At 47.1% G+C, this 21929-nt stretch overlaps 1 protein-coding gene across 1 annotated transcript in view; it reads right to left on the bottom strand.

Annotated features, from left to right (window-relative positions):
• Positions 1 to 21929, bottom strand: part of LOC135809619 (integrin alpha-9-like) — a 29932-nt gene that overhangs the window by 5397 nt on the left and 2606 nt on the right. Inside the window, exons 3-21 of the mRNA XM_065323006.1 lie at positions 21257 to 21354; positions 20142 to 20313; positions 17338 to 17505; positions 16666 to 16812; positions 15734 to 15870; positions 15504 to 15556; positions 14925 to 15042; positions 14101 to 14245; positions 13468 to 13671; positions 12595 to 12640; positions 11930 to 12031; positions 11369 to 11424; positions 10483 to 10625; positions 9780 to 9911; positions 9447 to 9517; positions 8710 to 8866; positions 4414 to 4500; positions 3918 to 4003; positions 417 to 500 (exon numbers count right to left, since the gene is read on the bottom strand). Coding sequence (XP_065179078.1) covers positions 417 to 500; positions 3918 to 4003; positions 4414 to 4500; positions 8710 to 8866; positions 9447 to 9517; positions 9780 to 9911; positions 10483 to 10625; positions 11369 to 11424; positions 11930 to 12031; positions 12595 to 12640; positions 13468 to 13671; positions 14101 to 14245; positions 14925 to 15042; positions 15504 to 15556; positions 15734 to 15870; positions 16666 to 16812; positions 17338 to 17505; positions 20142 to 20313; positions 21257 to 21354 — 2206 coding nt within the window. The remainder of the gene's footprint in view (positions 1 to 416; positions 501 to 3917; positions 4004 to 4413; positions 4501 to 8709; positions 8867 to 9446; positions 9518 to 9779; positions 9912 to 10482; positions 10626 to 11368; positions 11425 to 11929; positions 12032 to 12594; positions 12641 to 13467; positions 13672 to 14100; positions 14246 to 14924; positions 15043 to 15503; positions 15557 to 15733; positions 15871 to 16665; positions 16813 to 17337; positions 17506 to 20141; positions 20314 to 21256; positions 21355 to 21929) is intronic.

Here is a 21929-nt window from a genome sequence, read left to right as displayed (position 1 = left end):
TGTTTCGTTCCAATATGATGTTGGGAACTCATCAGAGGAGAGGTAGATGTTCAACGAAATGGGTTGAACTAAATGATATTGTTTTATGGAAGATATTGGTGCAATGTGAGTACACTCTGATGAGTTCCCAAAATCATAATGGAATGAAACAAGGCTTATCAGGAGCAATTTCTAGCTGCTATGGAGTGTGACTGGTGCAGTGTTCGTGCTGGTGTCTTCAAGCGTTGTCTGGTCAAAAGAAAAATCTACCACTACTATTTGACGGACCTACTGAAGATGGCATCACCAAATAATGGTAAATAGAGTGTCACGCTACCCCCAAACACTACTGTAGCTCTCATGATGACATTACAACAATCATAGCAATAATTATCAATGTCGCACCAATCTTCTCTTTTACTGACCAGCCCACTCACCCAGATATTGACAAAGAGGCTTCTCTGCTGACCTGTTCACGCAGCTCCTGCAGGTTATCCTCCAGGTTGCGGAATTCATTCTCGCTGAAAAGGGGAAACAATCAACAGTGATTGAAAGCTTTTAGCTTGTTGAGTGAAAAAAAACTATATTTCACTCACGAAGCAACTGTCAAATACAATGGGTCATGCTCTACCAGAGTCCATTGCAATAGACTTCCATATGTACACAGCAACAACTTCATTTGCAGTCAAACACCAGTAGAATGTCTGCAAACAAATTCCAGCAAGCATATCACAGTCAAAGAGTTGGTGGAGAAGCCGTTGATTATCCACTCTCATTGTAATATCAAAAAGGTATTCTTTATCCACTGACGATGTTGTTCAGAACAACGAAACGTCTGGAGAAGTATCGTAAATATTTCTATCTTTATTAATATACCACTCTTTGGTCTAGAAAGAATACTTTTTTCATACCACATACTGACCAACCACCACAATCTCAATCCCTTGACAAGACGTGCAGAATCCCTGGATTTCTCTCAAAATCCCTGGATGGCACAAAAACAAGTGAAAAAGAGCTTTTCCCCGCCAAAAAAACGTTCGACTCTGCAGCTGTGCGTACAGCACAAATCGACCCTGTACTATAGTCTGTTTCAAAAAGATTTACAATCAGGTTTGGGTCTTCAAAAGTATGAAGATAAGGGAAATTTGGACAACAAAGTACATAGAATGGCTTGTTAGGACACGGCAAATTGTTCTGTGAAGGTTTCGGAACAATTGGATCAGCCGTTAAGGAGTTAGAATTTCGGCCAGGTTTCCGGCCTTTTCCCATGGTTTACAATTTGCCCAGGAAGCCAGTATCGATTTTTTATCAAAACCCACGATTTATCCTTTCCTTTTTGGCCTTGTGGTTATGAATGCTGTCTGCTGATCATGAAGTTGTGAGTTCAAATCCCAACCTATCCTCAAGTCAAATTTTTTTCTTCATTGTTTTGGTGATCAAGCTGGTACGAGACAAAGAAGATGGCTGTACCAAACGACTTGTTGTTATTGGAGCTCGCGCTTCCTGCCGAACTGACTGACACTTGACTGGCTCACGTCATGTGAACACACCCACAACATGTAACATGTTAACACTGCAATGGTGTGAGTGAATATGGAAGTCATCGCGCTGTAGCTTTTTTGAGATTTATTCTAGTATTTCAAGATCGCCAATTTATTTGAATTTAGCAGTCAACGCCGTCTTCTATCAGCGTTCACAAGCGTCTGCTTTTCTCAATGTCGTCGAAGTCACACGGATAGCTTTGCCAAGTCATGGCCTTGGGAATGAGTCCGTGTCGATGTCGTTTTCGTCACAAGGTGAGTAAATTGCATCGCAGCTCAAAGAAACTATTTTGGTCACAAAACGAATTGGGACCCATGCCGCTCGTCAACATTTACAACACTTTCGTTTCGACATGTCCTCTCTGACTCCATTATCGATACGAGGAAGAACTCGTTTTATTTGTTGTAAACCAGACGACAGACGTACATGACTGTATCAACGTGAGTGAGTTGTCATTTTTCCTGCTTTCGCGCGGAATATTTCTTCGAGTTCACAGTGAGTTTTTCCAGGCAGCGCTCGAGTGCTCATACGGTAAGACGCCAAACTCCGCGGGCGATCGCCAGGATTGCAAATCTTTTTGAAACGGACTGTAGGCTGTAGTGCAGTTTGATCAGTCGGCGCCCGCCTGTCACTTTGTCAGTGCAGATCTTGCATGGTCAGGTCTTCAAAGTGCTGTGCACAGTTCGAAGTGCGAATGAGCACCGTACATACCTTTGAAAAAAGTTCAAAAAACCGGGACATTCGGGGAGAAACCATGGAGTTTTCAGGAAAATCCTGTATCAGACAAAACTTTGGTTTTTCCGGGAGTTTGCTTGAAATCCCCGGGACCCCGGGAGGAGTGTTGATTTTCCGGGATTTTCCCGGGAAAAACGGGAGGGTTGGCCAGTATGATACCACAGTCTACAACAAGGCAGACGCCGGACAAGCAGTGTGACGGCAGTACAGTTTGGGTGACTGGGCAAGCAGCGAGCACATGGACACAAGACTGCCTAACGTCCTAGCCATGACCGCTGCACAAGAATACGGGCAAGATGGGCTTCGCAGCCAACAAAAATCCATCTGCTGTACTGAATTGTTACCTGCCCCACTGCCAGTCCAAAAACAAAACAGACGCCGGGAAGCGAGACCCAAGAATCTAGGCACTGTACTTCGCCTGCAGTATGCTTGGGACCACCAGGACAATCAGAGGCAACACGTGTACACTACTGGGGAAGGTGGATGGGCAGCTAGAACTGCCATGCACCAAGTGAGACAAGACCACAATGACAGGATCTAGGCCGGAGTAGTACACTAGAAGAGAAGCTGTATGAAAAACCTGATCAGTGAAAACTACTCTTTAACCTCTTTAGCACGACGCTACCTGAGCGCGCCCCACGACAACACCTGTAAAAGTCGCATTTTCCCATGAAAGTACTAGCTGCTCAAGGATCGATAACTTTACCTTCCCTTGGACGAATTCAACGATCTTGAGCTTCCTGGAAAGGTCTTGAGACGAGTGACAAACTGGTGTCAAACCTAGCTCGGAGCGAAACCAAAACCCCGTGCTACAGTCTGGCAAACTTCATCCACGCGCTCGACAGACTTGAGCACGGCCAAGACTAACCAAGCTCAAATATTCAGCTGCCATTTCGGTCTCCTTGCTCGTATCGAGCTCAAATTTTTTGTGAGGACTCACGGGATCCACTACCATCATTTGAATCTTGTTTCCATGGCAGCAGGTAGCGCACAAATGATCCATGATGGAAAATACGCGTTCTGCAGACTGCGCAAAAAAATCGAGTTGAAATTTGCCGTGTCGAGTCGCATATCTCAACAACCGGTGGTCGCATCGCTTCGGCGATTGTTTCTATCGCCAGCTGAGAGTTTTCTCTTGCAGATACATGTTTCGATTGTGAGAATCGACCAAGTATTGAGTGAGTTACGATAGATTGAACAAGTCACTATGGACTCAACACGGACCCCACGACTATGAGATGCAGGTTCACTGTACAGTGTACAGCGCGCGTCGTACTAGTACGACGGCCGTGGGGCATGCAACTCATGTGCGTCGTACTAGTACGACGCTCGCGCTAAAGGGGTTAAAGCACTGCTTCACTACTCAAAGCCATTTCGGAATCCGTGCACTCGGACTTGGAAGCAATGGCAGAAAAATGGGTTCACTTCTCGCAAATTTTTCATTTTCTATTTTTGACGGGTAGTAGTGGTGCAAGCAGCTCCTTAACCCAACCCCTTCCCTCTCTTCTCCTGTCCTCTCTTCTCCCTGTAACGAGCCATGAAATATATCAAAATTGAATTCTACCCGCTGCCCCATCAACCATCCATCCATGATACGATTTGCACCGTAAGGAGGCATTTCCCCATTACCAGTCTACGTTCAGCAACCGTCTGATGCTTACCTTCGCACAAGAACGCCGACGCTCAGATAGCGCTCAAGAGAGTTGGAAAGGGCTTTGTCAACGTTCAGCTGAACTTCAAACGTCTCCTGCATGGCCGGCCAACAAGAGAAGGCAACGTGAGAAACATTTGCTAACAGCTGACAAGGAAACCGTACGCAGTTGATGCACACAATGAACTGAATCTATCATGGTAACTGTATTGATATGTGTTGATGGTTTTATTGCAGGTTGTCCGTGGTGCTGCCTGCTAGTACTACTGTTTGCATGGTCGGATTTCATTGCTTTAGTTTTTCAAGAACGACATAATTTTACCTCTGCATGTTGAGTTAAAATAGAAAACGGGGTTATAAGAGACAAAGTCGGGTCCATTCGCAACATAGAGCATGACATGTGTGCTCAGAACCATGGAAGACTATGTCCCAGTGGTCATTAGACAGGGCTCTAGAAGTATGGGTAGGCTGACTGGCTGATTTGCTGGTATTGCGCTGTAACTCACCGTGGTGCCCGGTGGAATGATGGGTCGTATGTGACACGATGCACTGCCAGCATCGACATCCGCACTACAAGCACGGATGTGACCTTGCTACATAGGGGAAAATAACACATAAGAACATAGCATGAATGAACACATGCACATACAAACACACACACACACATACACACACACACACACTCTCTCTCTCTCTCTCTCTCTCTCTCTCTCTCTCTCTCTCTCTCTCGCTCACTCACACACACTCACACACACACACACACACACACACACACACGCACTACCTCTCTCTCTCTCTCTCTCTCTCTCTCTCTCTCTCTCACACACACACACACACACACACACACACACACACACACACACACACAGGCGACTTAGAACATAGATCTCAAAAAAGAACCAGAGCTGGATCAGAGAGGAGAGTAGAATTCGGAATTTTTGTCTGGGAAAACGTCACCAAGCCTAGCCATCAGTCAGTATAGACAAAACCATACTATATGAAACACATGTATGAGTCAATTGAGCAAAGACAAGCAAACTGTTTTCGGGCAGTACAGTCATGCACAAGCATACTGCAGGACTTTCTGCACACAAATGTTGGGTTAGCTTTTGGGCTAACCCTAGTTAGCGATAAGACCGATGCGCTGCTCTCTATCTCATGCTAGCTGCGATCGAGCTGGCTTTACACGTGCACTCAACTGCTGCGCATGCGCGCCCAAATCGCCTTGGGTAGCTCTTGCTGCGCTGACTTTGGCTTGCGCTTTCCTTTGCAGTGTCACTGAGCAGCAACCGGAATTTGTTTGCTTTCCTTTGCAGTGTCACTGAGCAGCAACCGGAATTTGTTTGTTGAGAATAGAATTAATTATTCAGACTCCTTGTAGATTCCTCGCAGCCGTTTACTGCACGACAAACATGTTGTCTACCTCTGAAGCACGCCGTATGAACGTGTCGGACTTGCGGGCCGAGCTGGAAGGCCGTGGGCTGAATTCGAGCGGAACAAAGCCCCAGCTTCTTGCCCGTTTGCTGCTCAGTATCCAGGACACGTCGAGCTCGGCGGCACGGGAACCTCGATCTCCGTCGGCCACGCCATCCTCGCGGCAGGAGCACGAGCAGGAGCAAGAGCAGGATCTGGAGAGTGCTGCAGCAGCTTCTCCGACTCCCCAGATCCCGGACCGGAGCAGTAATGACGATTTGCGCCAGTTTGTGCGGCAGGAAGTACATTCCGCCGTCACTGTTGCCTTGTCGGAGGCGATCGCTCCAATGCTGGCCACCATCACTGCCCCTGGATCCGCTGGAACTCAACCTTCGGCGCAGTCTTCCAACGCTGGTAATCTCTCCGTTCCCCAGACTATACGAGAGAAAATATTGAAGGGTGACTTTGTAGATTTCACCCAGCTGCTGCCCGATACTATCGCCACCTCGTATTCTGCCCCACGCCAGCTTCAGCTGCAGTTCAACAGTGGCGGCCAGTCTCTGGAGGTGGTGGAAGGTGGAGCGGCGCAGCCCGTTCGTCGACGCGTCCACGACTTGCCGACATGGCTGGAGGCATGGACTCTCTTCATGAACGTCGTGTGTTCTGCCAACCCGTCCCGCCTGCAGGAGATGCTCTCCTACCAAGCCACCATAGTTGCAGCCAACAGGCAATACTATCCGGAGGCTTGGCTGTCGTACGACACCCAGTTTCGCTCTGCCATTTCTGCTCAGCCAGGCAAGCGCTTTGACGTCATCGACATAAATCTGTGGCAAATGTCCGTGACTAGCCGATCAAGGCCCACATGTGAGTCCTGCCGCCTCATCCATCCTGGAGGCGGCCAGTGTCCCTTTCGTCCGCAACGTAACAACCAGCAAGCCTTCAATGGAGTCCGTACGGTGTCTAATGGCCAACCGATCTGCCGGAACTTCAACGCTGGGCGTTGCAGTCTCAGCACGTGCAAGTACGCCCATGTCTGCAACCGCTGCGGGTCCAAGGACCACAACGGGTCTAAGTGCGGTAGGCGCCAGTAACTCTGCTGCTTTGGCTGCAGCTCCCGCGATTGTACATATTTCTCCCTGCACTTCACGTTCTACTGATTTCACAAGCGCATCAGTGTCCTACTGTCCACACACCCCTCTCTGTTTCTCGCTTCGAATCACTGCTCCGTAACCACCCTGACAGTTCATTGGCTTCGTATGTTATTAACGGCCTCCGCTGCGGCTTTGACATTGGCTTTACCGGCAACCGCATAACTAACCAGCACTCGTCCAACCTCTCATCAGCATTCCAGCACTCTGCATTTGTGTCTGCACAGCTCACCGCTTCCTGCAACGCCGGCTACACGGCTGGCCCATTTGACTCGCCCCCATTCCCATTTATGTACTGCTCTGGCATTGGCGCTGTTCCGAAAAAGAATGGCAAGCTACGCTTGATACACCACCTGTCCAGCACTGCCGGCTCCAGCGTTAACGACGGGATCCCTGCCGAGCCTTTCTCTTTGCAGTACATCAGCATTGATGAAGCCATTAACATCATTATGTCCTCCCCGTCTCCTGTCTATCTCTCTAAACTCGATGTGAAGAGTGCTTTTCGTCAAATACCTGTCCGCCCACAGGATTGGCATCTCCTCGGCATCCTGTGGCAGGGGAAGTACTACTACGACCGTGTCTTGCCATTTGGGCTCCGCTCTAGCCCGGCGGTATTTGATGCAGTGGCAGCCACCATCGAATGGATAATGCACCACGAATTCTCCATCCCTAATTTGCTGCATTTCCTGGACGACTACTTGTGCGTGAGCGTGGGCCAGGCAGTGGCGAATCGGCAGCTGGCCATTCTTCTCCGTGCATTCTCATACCTCGGAGTCCCGCTCGCGCCTGCAAAGGTGGAAGGCCCGTCTCGTACCCTGACATTCCTGGGCATTATCCTGGATTGTGAGAAGATGGAAGCCCGGCTCCCTGACGACAAATTGGCCGACACCAAGCGCCTGTTGACTGCAGCGAGCATCAACCCCACCATGTCTCAGCGCGAACTCGAATCTCTTCTGGGGAAACTCTCCTTCGCTGCAAGAGTCATCGTACCCGGCCGGACATTTATGCGGCGCCTGTAATCTATTTGCAGTCGCTACCAGCAGCCTCACTACCGCATCAGTCTGACTACCGAGTGCCAGGAAGATATCCAATGGTGGCTACGGCTCCTGGAACAATGGAACGGAAAATCATTCTTCCTGTTCCCAGATTGGACACCATCTCCAGACTTGGAGCTGTTCACTGATGCCAGTGGCACCCTGGGCTGGGGCGCATTCAACAGCGGCCGCTGGCTTCAAGGGACCTGGTCGCCTGAGCAACTCACTCACAGCATTGAGTGGAAGGAGCTCTACGCGTTGGTCACAGCGTGCTGCACGTGGGCCAAGGAATGGCGCCAGCTTCGTATCACAATGCACTGCGACAACAAGGCTGTGGTAGATTGCATCCGCTCCGGCACATCCAAGTCACCGCCAGTGATGACCCTGATCAGGGAGCTGTTCTTTGTGTGCGCCCGCTTCAATTTCACCGTCACTGCTGCTCACATTGCTGGCCAGTCTAACTGCATTGCCGATTCGCTGTCTCGTTTCCGCATGGAGGAATTCCGACGTCTCGCTCCAGCTGCTCAAGCACAACCAGACCGAGCAGTGCTGCCATTCCAGTCGATGTAATATAGCCTTGACATACAGGTACCGATTGTCATTGCTAAATTGCCGTATTGAGAACCTGCGTTGGATTTCATCCATCTGCATGCCTACCTTTATCCATCTCGTGCCTTGATCACTTGTTCTTAGCTCTCGTGCATTGGTGGTGAACGCTTGCTGGGGTGCCGTGTGCTGGTTTTCTGGGAACAGCTTCCTTCAACTGGTTGCTTTGCTGCTACTATCTCTGCTTAAAATTGCATACTATTGGTCGGCTGTTTGCGACGCCAATCAGTAGTCATTGCACCCGGTCGCGGGTACTATTGCCGCTCAAGCATGAGCGATTGCTTTGGCCGTTTGCAACGCCAACTGCTTCACCCTGGTTGGCTGTTTGCAACGTCGATCAGGGAACTTTGCACCCGGTCGCGGGTACTGCTGCAGCTCAGTCGTGAGCGATCACTTTGGCTGTTTGCAACGCCAATCGCTTCACCAGTTGATCGAAACCAGCACACTGGTGTACCCCAATCATCCTTGTGCGGTGTTGTGAGAATACGTGGGTATGCATGCAGCTTTGCTCTGTGACTTTCCATTGCATGTAGTCACTTGGCTCTCCCATTTCCTATACACTGCTCTGATGCATTCGGGTGCAAGCGCTAACGTGTCTTACCAGTACGTATTTGAACGTCAGTCCGGCTGGAAGGGAAAGTTTAAACTTAGCACCGCATGCACCAGATATGTCAGCACAGTGTGTATTCTGGTTTGCCACCTCAAACTTCAGGAGAAGACGTTTCTCCCTGCCCAGTACGATCGGTCTCTGACTAGTCCTGTTCAAGCACAAAAGGAAATAGCATATATACTACGCAATGAGACTTCATAACCAAGTAGCCTTTCTTAAAAGTGTGTGTGTGTGTGTGTGTCGGTGTGTGTGTGTGTGTCAGTGTGTGTGTGTGTGTGTGTGTGTGTGTGTGTGCGTGTGCGTGCGTGCGGGCGGGCGGGCAGGCGGGCCAGGCTGAATAGTGGTGGTCAAATCTTCAGCCTTGCAAGCTGTTGAGTGGTGCAATCCCAGCACAAGTTGCTATGACTTCTGCTGTAGCATCGCTATCATCCGGCGATGGGCGTCCAACGGTCAAAAGTGTATACTTGTGTGTGTACTTGTGTATGTCACTGTGTGCATGGCCTGAGAGAGAATGTGTGTACGTGCATGTGTGTGTACATGATTGTGTGTGCATGCGTACATGTGTGCGCAAGTTCACGTGCATGTGTGCGTGTGTGTGCGTGCACGTCAGAAAAACAAGCATGGTTGCAAATTTCTGAAGCACCACTAGCACAGACATCCAACAGCAGCAGGAGTGTGAAAACATTTTGCTCCTCCACCGGATCAAGTTCCATTGCCATGCACCTTACCCTGGCTCCAAGCGCAATCTTTGTAGCCGCAAATCAGGTTGACAGCCGTCACAGGGTCGCACAAACTCAACCTAACGCGGAATTAAAACATAAAGAACCATGAAAACAGGTTTCAGACCCTGGTGATTCAAAAACAGCATAGATATGCAGACAGTGCGACGATCTCATGGGGATAACCGGTTGATGTGCTGCTACGGCACGTTGGCACTAGAACTCTCTTTCTCCTCAGCCACTAGGGTATGGTTGAATTGCTCAGCTGGAACATACCTATAATACAACAAGCTAGCATTGAGCGGTCATGGCCACAAAGTACGCATGGACTCACTGACTTACCACAGCTGGAGTTGGTAGTTTGTGTGTGTTCTGCTTCAGAACGGGGCTCAAGTTGGCGCGAGTGCTGCGATGATCTACAAGATGCCATTCGCTAACGGACACGGTAGTGTGCAAACATGGGCTGCGTAAGGCCTGTAAACGCACAGTTGGACACACACACACACGTACATATGCACCCTCGCACACACTCACACACACACACACACACATACATACACACACACACACACACACACACACACACACACACACACACACACACACACACACACATACACACACACACACGCACGCGCACACGCGCACACACACACACACACACACGTGCGCTCTCTCATGCTCGCACGTGCACACGCACACATGTACGCATGCACAAATGACACTACTGCGGACGCTATTGCAACTTGTACAGGGATTACACCATTCAACATCTTGCATGGCTGAAGAATTGACCGCTTCTGACGTTATTCAGCCTCTTCTACACCACAAAACTTTTCAAAGTGGTACTTGGCCAATGAATCCCCAGTTTTGTTGTTGGCTCCTTATTTTCGTCCATACTCGTACATAGATTTTGGACACCGGCTACAATATTGCGTATTTCATCTCCTTGACAAGCATTGAAATGGCGTACTTGAACTAGCCACACCAAGCACCTCTACCATTCACAGCATGACATTGTCACGATTTATATACAAACACTTACAGGTAATATTAAAATATGGTCAAAGCATTTGCGTGCCGGAAACTGTTCTGCCAGTTTCAGAGTGCCTCCAGCCGATGTACTCAGTATTAGACTGTCGGTGCTGAAGAGGAGAGAGCCTTTCACCTTGGCAACATACCGGATCTCTACCAGAAAACAAAATGCAATGGTCGCATATAAAGTCGACTCCTCACATAACGAACGACATTGTGCAGGAGAATAATAGCTCTTTACAGCCGAAGTTTGCTATTACTGAAATGCACTCACACTACACAAGCATCAAGTCATGACTGGCAAGTAGCCCATGACAGTATGAGTGCACTTGGTTTACATGCGGCCCTGCGAGATAGTTGTGGACGGTAACTGTTTGCTATAGAGGGTCAATTTGTTATGGGTCCAATCAGAGACATGGTCATGGGTTCGCTATATTACGAAATTCGCTATATGCGAGTTCGTTATAAGTGGAGCCGACTGTAACTAGACGAATGTGACTTCCATATGTTCCGATTCTTGGCGGGTCTTTATAACCGCCCGTCTGAAATATGCGCCACATAGCTCTGAGGCTTCGCTGTGGATTGTGCTCAAATTGGATACATGTTCAGGGCTCGTAACATACCAAGCACCTCGGCTTGCTAAGTACCCTGTCCAGTATCCACAAAAACACTGTAGGTACCAGGGGAATGGAGCTGTGGGATAGGGCATAGGCAAATCCTTCGCAGTGGACATCAAGCTTTTGGGATGATTATTATGAAGCCAGACTCTCCCATACGTATGGTCTTTTTTCTAGAGGACGAACAATTATGGTTGTGCTGGCATTCATTTAGCAGTGTTTCTGATCGGTTGGATGGTGAAGTGAGCTCAGATGTGGAACATGGTAGTTGTCACATACCTGCCTCAACGTCAGCACCGATATTCGTATAGCTGGCACACACTGACACCTTGGTGCTGCAATCAACCACAGGGAAATAGAGAAGGTCAGCTATATCAGTGTCAACATGCCATAGTCCGCGAATACAGGCATGATGAAGAACTGCGGCAAAATCAATTCACTCCCTGCATTCAGTCACGTGGAGAGGCATTCATTTGGCAGTCACCGTCAGACCCATTATGATGTGCATCATGCCATCCCAGCTGTTCTGGATTCATGCATTTACCTGCAACTTGCATGTTACAGGCTTGCTCGTCGAATTCAATACAGAGGTAGACTCCCGGGCCAGCAATGATTTGAGGGAAATCTTTCAAAGTATTTCCTGTAGTGATATGATGCATGCTATGGCAAAGTCCCACTTAAAATGCACTAGCCCAGACCATTTCACTGACCACACAGAGGTAGACTCCCGGGCTGGTAATGATTTGAGGGGAAATCTTTCGAAGTATTTCCTGTAGTGATATGATGCATGCTATGGCAAAGTCCCACTTAAAATGCACTAGCCCAGGCTCTTGCACTAACCATAGGACGTTGGTGAGCTGTGCAGCATCACAGTACGTGTGCTCGTTGGCCGGATGACGTGGAACAATGATGTGCATGGTGACCACAATGGCCGGGCGAGATCTGCCCAAATCACAGGTCACAGCAGACAGCAGATGCCATTGAATACCATACGATGAGAGTCATGTAGGTATAGTTCTAAGATAGTAGCCTTCAGTTGGCAACTTCTGCAAATAGGGTTCCACATCAGTCACTCGTTCACTCCCCCCCCCCCCCCCCTTTATAAGAAAGTCATCATAATCTGTTTGATGATGGTGCATGGTTCGAGGGGGGGGGGGGTTTCAGTAGAGGGGGGGACAACATTATCTAAAGCCCCACCAAGCAGCAAAGGAAGGTAACTCGCACCTCCACACCGGTTGGCACTGCTCTCCCTCTCTGCCGGACTGGTCACATTCACAATCCTAGATAAGTAATACATAATTGATTCACTGAACTTCACTTGCAAGTTGCAACATGCTAGAGTACCACCACGTGCTTGGCAGACTCCAACGGCCAAGACGTAAGTCTGCATTGTGTTTGCTGCGTGACCAGGGCTATCCAGCTGTTGACCAGGGCTATCCAGCTCTCACTGAGCTATGTTTCTGTTAGCTACTATAACTGGTACACAAACATGCCAACACATGTACCTGAACACAGTAGCTACAGATGAGAGCGGAGCACCGATTGCAAGGTCTAGAGCACGAAACCACATAAAGACATCAGAAAACTAAGTGAATGATCACACGGAAATTCACATATCAGAACATTGAAATACGAGTGTTGGGTTCAGTTAGAACAGATCAGTATTCCTTTGCCAGTGCATTGGAGGCACTGGCATACTGCTAGGTCAGTTATCTGCACAAGATCTCAGCGAAATCTCATTGTGATTAGAAAAAGAAAAGAAAAATGGCACAGAGACCACAGTCAGAAAACAGAGAGTACCACACACATGTACATGTATAGTGAATTTTATGACATTGGGACTTGCCCTACTACTCAAATTTACTAAACTACTCTGTTTTCGGCAATACTGGCTGAGGTGTTTAGTGGTTCGCGAGCCCAAATGTTTCACCCAGTTTGAAAATATTCCCTTTTTTGGGAAAGATGTAAACGGGAAAACTCTGAAGAAAAATTGACTGTCCCCTCCAGGACTCGAACCACTGGGACTTTCGCTTGAGGCCAGCGATGCTCCAACCACTGGGCTATGGTGTAGCTGTCATTCCAGCACAGACCATTCAACATTTTCTGCCTACTTCGAAACTCACACTTCCTGTGAATCCACACAGGCGGGTGGGGCGCAGCCCTCACTGTACCCAACCCACACAATTCACGTACAAACTAACACGCTGGGAGCCCCAAGTCATAAAATTTTAAAATCCACACAAAAGCCCTGAAATGATGTAGCGCTTGTTTCAGACAGGCGGCAATATAAGACCGGCCCCATATTCAGCAAATACAGTATCTATAATGGCTGAATCTATTGCAGCTGATGTATTATTTCCTCCGTGCAAAAATCTCACCATTGAATCCATTGGCATCGATATCCCAGCGCCTGGATATGGAGAATCCAAAACCGTGCATGGCTGCTGTGTGGTGCGCAACACTTTCTGGTGTCAGCTTCTGCTTTGCTGTTAACTGCAGTCCAGCGGCTGAACCAAAGTGGAGATAAACAGCACCCGTGGAACCTCCAGGAATCTCCTCAAATGGAGCTCCAATTGCTATATCTGGGCAGCAACACAAAAGTAAAATGCAAAATGAACCATTTGAAACTCGGGTATTGAGCCAATAATAAAAGTAGAAAGGAAAAGGACCTATAGAAACGAGTTAAGAGTAACTCTCCACCACTGTAACTAGATACTATATACAGTCAGAAAGTGCAACAACGAGGCACAGAACTGACAGAGTACTAGCTAGGAAGCTAGGTGTCAGGACGTCGAATGTCTCAGTACTTTGTCAGTTTTGTGCCTAGTTGTTGCACTTTCTGACTGTATATAGTATCTAGTTACAGTGATGGAGAGTTACTCTTAACTCGTTTCTATAATGTCCTGAACCATTTGACACTGGCCGGCTTAATATCAGGAAGTTACGACTGGAGACTCTATGGCAACCACGCTTATGGGGTATCATTTTTCAGGATTCCTAGTTAACCGTACCCTCGTATCCATCTCTGTCCATGTCTCCCATCGATACGACGGTAGCTCCAAACCATGAGCGTCCCTGGCCTACTATGTGACCTCCATCGCCTTCAGCTGCCCGCAGCTTGCTGATTGCACTGGAAGCATGGCGCTGAGCAATTAGCTACAACGAGAAAGACGCAAGAAACATGGTTTTAAAGTCCGTTTCATACATCATACTGGATACTGAATATGCAATGTAGCAACCCCTCGTTTACACGTATTCACCATAATAGCGAGAATTCCCAGATTACCTAGGGTGCTCAACACCACAAGGATGAAGCATTAACACAAAGGCAGAAGAGAACAGAGACAACCCCCTAGGTCATTGTTGTAACGCTGCGGTTCACGCACATAGCAAAGCGAAGGCAATCCTCAGACACCTGATAACCTGTACATCATCTGGGTCCAAATTCTGGGTCCGTATTCATCATACACAATTATGATAGCAAATGGGCTTGGGAGAGCTTATGGATACAGTGTTATTACTGTGCACCTGAGAGATTGCACATCATTGCCCTGTGAAACATTGGGACGGTCATCCTCATCTATTATAAAGTCATTGTTTCCCGAGGCCAGCTTAAACTCATATTCTGTGTCACCGATTGGCAGCTGGTATGTGCTGTGCAGGTCCATTCCTTACAGTACAGTCTTGATGACATCATTGACAGTCTCGATGACATCATTTTCTGTGTTGATGACATTATTCTGGAGCAAACCATTTCTTATAATATTTATATAAATATTGTTGTGTTTTTAACTTGTACACTGTTAGCACTGCGGGGAGTGCGGTACCATCTTACTTCTGCAAGCTGTTCACCTCCAAAGATGTAAACATGCCCGGCGTCATACTGTCTCTTGTGCTCCCCATGGGAGTCTGCAGTGGAGTAGAGCGGTGCTCCAACAATCAGATCGCTAAGCCTGCACAGGGGATAGCCAGAAGATAAAAGAATTCAGTGTTTAAAAGTTAGTGATCATTGAGATCTTCCGAAAACGGTGCATGTTCTTTTCTCCGGCACACTAAGCAACTGTGGATAAGTAATGTCAACTGATGTTGGTGCCATTGCACACAAGTCCTGCATGGCAAGAGAACAATGATTGATCAGTTCAGACGCAAAACGCGACATCCATTCCATCACTTGTCGGTTAATGACCAAAAAGGGACTCGTTTTATGTGAAGTTTGTATCTAACCCCACATTTGGCCACCATTTTTGAAATGGTTCTAGTCCGAATTTGAATGGGAATTTTTTGTCTGAAGGTTCCTCTAGACCTTTTGGTACAACTGAGCTGAAAATCTCAATTTCTCAAATTTGGCATTTGTCGGTTCTTGGATCTAAACTCTTCGAGTGCAAAGCAGATGACAGAACAGTTGATGACTTACCCATCACCATTGACATCAGCCAAGGCCATGCTGTAGCCAAAGTACTCTCCTACCTGGGAATTTCGATGAAAGAAGAGCAAAAACAAAAGGAATGGAAAAGGAGGAATGAAAATGCCAAACATAAGTTTGCTGCCTTCTATAATGACACTTTGTGTGAACGTTTTCATTCAGCAATGTTCGCGTGTGCAATGATATTGTGAGATATGTCATTGTGCAGCAGACTACTGTACCTCCTCGCGCGAGCGTATTATGATGAGTAGGTTGGCTGGGTTGAAGTGAGTGGAATGAAACCGCTTATAGTCTGCCTCTCCGACCAGGATCCAGACACAGCCGCCTTCATACTCCCGTGGACGCGATGAAACCAGTTCTGCAAAGCACGCAAGGTGAATTACAAATATGACAATAGGCGCTGCACTCAATAGTTGAATTTGAGGATGTTTGTTGCTGCCCAGAGAGAGTACAGACATAGGGTGCTCAGCCTTGTTCATGGGTCAAGCACCTCACCGTGTTGCATGTGTTGTGCATATGAGCTATGGGTGCAGAAGAACCTCGAAACAGGTGCTGTGCACAGCTCGATAAGAGATCAAAATGGAGTCAAGTTGCCAAAGAATAATACACGCACTCCCCTCTGTAAATATCACAAACCGGCGCTACGATAGTCGAACCTTCAAATCACACACACTATGGTAGTATGGCAAAACTAGGGGCAAAGAATGCTGAACCGTTTGTATGTATTCAGCTATGGCGGCCCCATGTTGTTGGCTACAAGGTGGACACAAGGTGGACTACTGGTATGTCACTTGGTCCAATTTCTTCATAATAGCTGTATGCATGTCTAGTCCTATGCACAATGTCTGGTGGTTTTAGCGACACATTCTGTTGACGTCCAGTTAGAACGGTATTCCTCAGCGAACAAGAATACCTGTTCGTGAGGAATAGACTCTAGCCAGGATTGTCTGATGAAAGCCAATCAGTACTTCCAAATAGTCGCACGCTGAACACTGGAATTTTACAAAACTGGTATGGCCATGGCTGTAGCTGGTCTGGCGTATCAGTGGCACTGGCCCTACAGCACACAAGCTACTATGTGCATGTATGTAACAATAGGAATGCACAACCGTGCATATCACTGACACCATGACCGTGTGATCTCTTCTCTCACCCACAGTTCCGTCGCCGTCAATGTCGCCCTGCGTCAGGCCGTATCCCATGTACGTGTCTATAAAGTTTTCCGTGTGCGGGAAACCGGTGGTCCGCACGTCTGCATTGCCATCAGCGGAAGTGTTGTACTCCACAAGAAACGTCTGCCCTGCTCAACAAAAAGTTAGTTCAGAAAAGGAGAACAATGGTTTGGAGGCGGTCAAACTAATTTCGCAATCTAACTTCGCATGCAACAACGCAAGTCCACACAGTCAAGTCATAAGACAGTTACTTTCATCTACTAGTATAAAACGTTTCTTTCTCTTCTCTTGTGTTTGTTGTTGTATACTTTATTCATAGTGGAAATCAAAACAGGCATATGCCTACTAACAATGGACCGACCCTCTTCAGGATAGTACGCTGCTCCCTTTACTGAAATAGAAGTAAACACTGTGTAAGCAAAAACATGGCATTTCATCAGCCACACAGTGCCGCGGTATGCAATCAATCTAAGCATCTTCAGTACCCAATAACAACAGAACATACTTGTAAACAAAAATCATCATGGTACCAAGCATATTTTCATGTCAGGCTGGCATGCATAGCAGGTTTCATATTTTTTTGGATAGTTGGAAGAGGTCCAGAGATCTGTGCAAGAGGACACACACACACACACACACACACACACACATACCTCTGCCAATGAGTTGGGATGGTCCTCCGATAGCAAACTGATAGTGTTCTATACTCTGTGCTGTTTGGTTAGAGTCGCTAGGCTGTGCTTCCTCGGTCTGTAGCTGAATGGCATCTATACGATCTCCAACACCACACTGCGATAGCCAGTACTTTCCTGGACCCTTTTCTGGAGAAGGTGCAATGACACACATGGGCACAGCATACAGCAGATGATGCATAACAAGCATTCATGAGTGATGATGCGAAACATGGGGGCTTACAGCAAAAGTCACGCTAAGCTGGGCGCATCTCATCGCCGCCAGCTGAGAGCCATACTTGGGATTCCATATCCGATGGCAATAACTAATGAGAATCTACATGACTGTATACAATCTCAGTCACTCTTGCTTACCACCCAGCCACTGTGCTACCGATGCTGAACACAGTATAAAGAGTGCAATGCAGTACAATGCGGTATAGGCTACAGTAGAGTAATTATCCAAAATTACAAGGATATGCCGTATGTGAAGAGAAACTGTTACGTGGACAATACGATAAGTATAGGATATTGACCAAGACGAGGTCTATATTTCCCATATAGACCGAAGTCGAGGTCAATATCCTATTTATCACGATTCCTTTGCCATAACCCCAGAATTTGAACCTTTAGGAGCTATTTTAACCTTTTTAGTATAGCATTTGTACTATAGTGTACATAGGATGTTGCCTATTTTGGGTACAAGACTGTAAGAACAACAGGGTTCAGCATCTGCAGCACAGTGGCTGGGTGGTATAAGGGGTTGCTTGAGATTCATACTGTTGTGGGTTCAAATCCTGCTTGTTCTCTTCCTCTGTCTTCTTTCTTTCAAATTTTCTTTTTGAAGTGGAGAGAAATTTTCTAAGTCCCTCCAGAGTCGAAAGATTACAATGCCTAAGTGGTCGATACAAGCGGCCGATATTACGGCGATATGGGTAATATAGGACCAGTCAAGGATCACGAGAATTAGTGGAGGTCGATATAGAAGAGTGATAAATAGATTATAGACCGATTAGGAGGTCCGTATGTCCTGTATAGACCTCCTAATCAGTCTATAATCCATACTTATTAAAGGGGAAGTTAAGGCAAAAATTAAAATTTCACCAGTTGTAGTCTTCGGGGTTCTGAGTCGAATGGTCTTGGTCCGAGAAAGCTGAGACGCTCCCTTCCTATTTGAATCCCAATCGAACTCGCGCACTTCCACCGAAACTGGGTGACTGCGCCCTACTAGATGGGGATTTGTATGCAAAATGTCACTAAAAGCGCCATTTCGTTCTTATAAAAGCACGGATGACCGCGATTGGCCCATATGTTGTAGTCTTTTGGACGCTGAGTCGACTGGTTTTGGTCCGAAAAGGCTGCGATGCAGCGTTCCTCCTTTATTCCCAATCGAACATGGTTGAACAAGCGGTCACGTGCTCCTGGGTGCCCAAATCACCTGGTCACCACGCCAGCAGGCGACAACTTTCACACCAAGGTTCAACTCGAGTTCAACTCGAGTGACAGGACTGCACCCAAAAAAGGTCAAACAGGCTAGTAAGTTGTACCCTGCAGGCACGGTGACCAGGTGACTGGTGTACGCAGGAGCACGTGACCGCTTGTTCAACCATGTTCGATTGGGAATAAAGGAGGAACGCTGCATCGCAGCCTTTTCGGACCAAAACCAGTCGACTCAGCGTCCAAAAGACTACAACATATGGGCCAATCGCGGTCATCCGTGCTTTTATAAGAACGAAATGGCGCTTTTAGTGACATTTTGCATACAAATCCCCATCTCGTAGGGCGCAGTCACCTAGTTTCGGTGGAAGTGCGCGAGTTCGATTGGGATTCAAGTAGGAAGGGAGTGTCTCAGCTTCCTCGGACCACGACCATTCGACTCAGCACCCCGAAGACTACAACTGGTGAAATTTTAATTTTTGCCTTAGCTTCCCCTTTAAGGACGTTTAGCAACGCGAAAGTTCGAAAGAAAATTCGAGTCCGGGAATGAGTACAGGAAAAAAGCTCGAAACTTCAAAAGCTTGGACGCGAAGTTGCAGTGATTTGCGAAAGTAACTTTCTCTTTTCTCGGTACGCATTTGACTACAGGGAGTAGTAATTTTACAGTCTCCTGCTTGAGACTGACCTGCATATACGGTACGGTACTATAAGATTCAAATAACTTCGAGAAAAAGTCATTTCGCATTGCTAAACCTCACAAGTTTTCTTTTTCGAAATAGATTTTCGCGAAATATCACCACCACCAAAAGTTCAAATTTTCGCATTGCTAAACGTCCTAATTATTGTTATGGATAAAAAGGAGAAGGACAAAGTGTTACGAGTTATGACTAACTGTCCACCAACGTAACCAGATCATAATATACAGTCAGCAAATGCGACAAAAATGCACAAGCTGACAAGGAGTACTGAGACATTTGATGACCCGTTGGTGGGCAGTTAGTCGTAACTCGTAGCATGTTGTCCTTTTTTTTTTTTATCCATGATTACTTTGGCTCAGCATAAGAGTTCTAATTATCATCATTAATGAAAAAAATATGTTATAATTATGCAGGGTACTTGGTTGAAGTTGATTCTGAACTGTTTCACTGTGCAGACAGCAATATACCCATGCTGCACAAAGCATGCTCGTAATTATATATGCACTTTCGACAGAAAGGCAAAAAGATTTAAAAAATAAATAAAAATTAAAAAATAAGCCCATATAGCTGTAGGAATAAGCCTTACTAAAGAGGAAAACAGAGAACGGGAATCCACATCCAATAGGAAACTATCGCTTTCTTAGTTCTTACCAACATTATTGCTGAAGTAATGGCAAGCCTGGATGGTCTGAATAGACTGCTCGTCATCAAGCTGACTTGGAAGTAAGTAGCACCGACCCACATCATCATAGATGTCTGTATCACCGGATGAATCAGCAAGCCGTGGCCAGCGCCAGATCTGTTGGTATGCTCTGGCACACACCTGTAATCACATGTTCAAACAGCAAGAGTTTCGTGACAGGAATTCCATATCGACATTCCGTACTACACTTGCTATGGAGTATAAGCTGAGTGTGTCTAGTATATTGTGCATAACTTACTGAAAAGATTCTGAGTGGATCTGCATACATTGCTGCCAAGCCAAACTAAGGCTGCTAGACGCCACTCAATAACAGGACCACTTCATCCGACTCCCCTAGCCAGTGCTTTTCGCTGCCTTACACATTGTGCATACTGGTCTTTCTTAGGTGGAACTAGGCCTGCAAGTAAGCAGGGACTGCCTGGAAATTATCCTCTGTCTGTCTCTGTCTGTCTCTCTCTGTGTCTCTCCGTCTCTCTCTGTCTCTGTCTCTGTCTCTGTCTCTCTCTCTCTCTCTCTCTCTCTCTCTCTCTGTCTGTCTATGTCTGTGTGTGTGTGTGTGTGTGTGTGTGTCTCTCTCTCTCTCTCTCTCTCTCTCTCTCTCTCTCTCTCTCTCTCTCTCTCTCTCTCTCTCTCTCCCTCTCTCTCTCCCTCTCCCTCTCCCTCTCCCTCTCCCTCTCCCTCTCCCTCTCCCTCTCCCTCTCCCTCTCCCTCTCCCTCTCCCTCTCCCTCTCCCTCTCCCTCTCTCTCTCTCTCTCTCTCTCTCTCTCTCTCTCTCCCTCTCTCCCTCTCTCCCTCTCTCCCTCTCTCCCTCTCTCCCTCTCTCTCTCTCTCTCTCTCTCTCTCTCTCTCTCTCTCTCTCTCTCTCTCTCTCTCTCTCTCTCTCTCTCTCTCTCTCTTTCGCTCTCTCTCCCTACCCACCCTTGGTGCGTCTAGGTGGCTATGAAGTCGGCGGAGCTCCCTATACTATACCACCACTACCATGATTCATGCTGTGCGTCTTCCCCAGATGTGGTCATGTTGTGGTCTTTGTAAAGAAATAAAAATAAAAATATAACCTGCTTACCAAGACACGTTGATCAGGACCCGCGCTCATCACGGCACTGCCTAGCCACATATTGCTCTTCTCCTCCTTTAGCCTTCCATCTGCAAGACGATCATTTGCTGCATTAGACCAAAGCCGATGCAACAAAAACAACACAATATGTCAGTGAATACTATAATTCATAAGCAATAATCCAATGTTGGATTTTCAAAATTATCATTCTACATTCTGGACCCTTAGGAAGAGAACTAACTGCAGGCTCATCACAAGCCAGATTATTCTACTTCCCTCAAGTATACTTTTGTGCTTTCTCACCATGTGTAATACAAGCAAAAAGGAAAAGGAGCAAGGACAATGAAGTACAGCAGAGAGGTGATGCAACAGCGCCAAGAAGAGTGGCACCAAACAACGGCAGTAAAATGCGAGACCTTGTACACACAGAAGGAATGGCAAAAGGGAGTAAGTGTGAAGAAACCATGACAAGTGTGCAATATAGTGCGACAACAATAGACAAAATGAACACAGCTTACAGGTTGTATGACAATCTACCTGACAGCCTAAGGGTGAATATAACCTGCTTCTGTTCGCGCAGGTTAGGCTTCTGTGTGTGAAAATAAACAGCTTGAAAATACTTCTTGATTTAGCACTACTTATATGACGAACAGTATCCATCAAGGACACTGCCCCGAGCTGG

Source organism: Sycon ciliatum, chromosome 2, assembly GCF_964019385.1.
Source record: "Sycon ciliatum chromosome 2, ocSycCili1.1, whole genome shotgun sequence".
In the NCBI taxonomy this organism is placed as follows: domain Eukaryota; kingdom Metazoa; phylum Porifera; class Calcarea; order Leucosolenida; family Sycettidae; genus Sycon; species Sycon ciliatum.
Note: the sequence above shows the minus strand (reverse complement) of the source record. Positions and strands in the feature narration are given on the sequence as shown.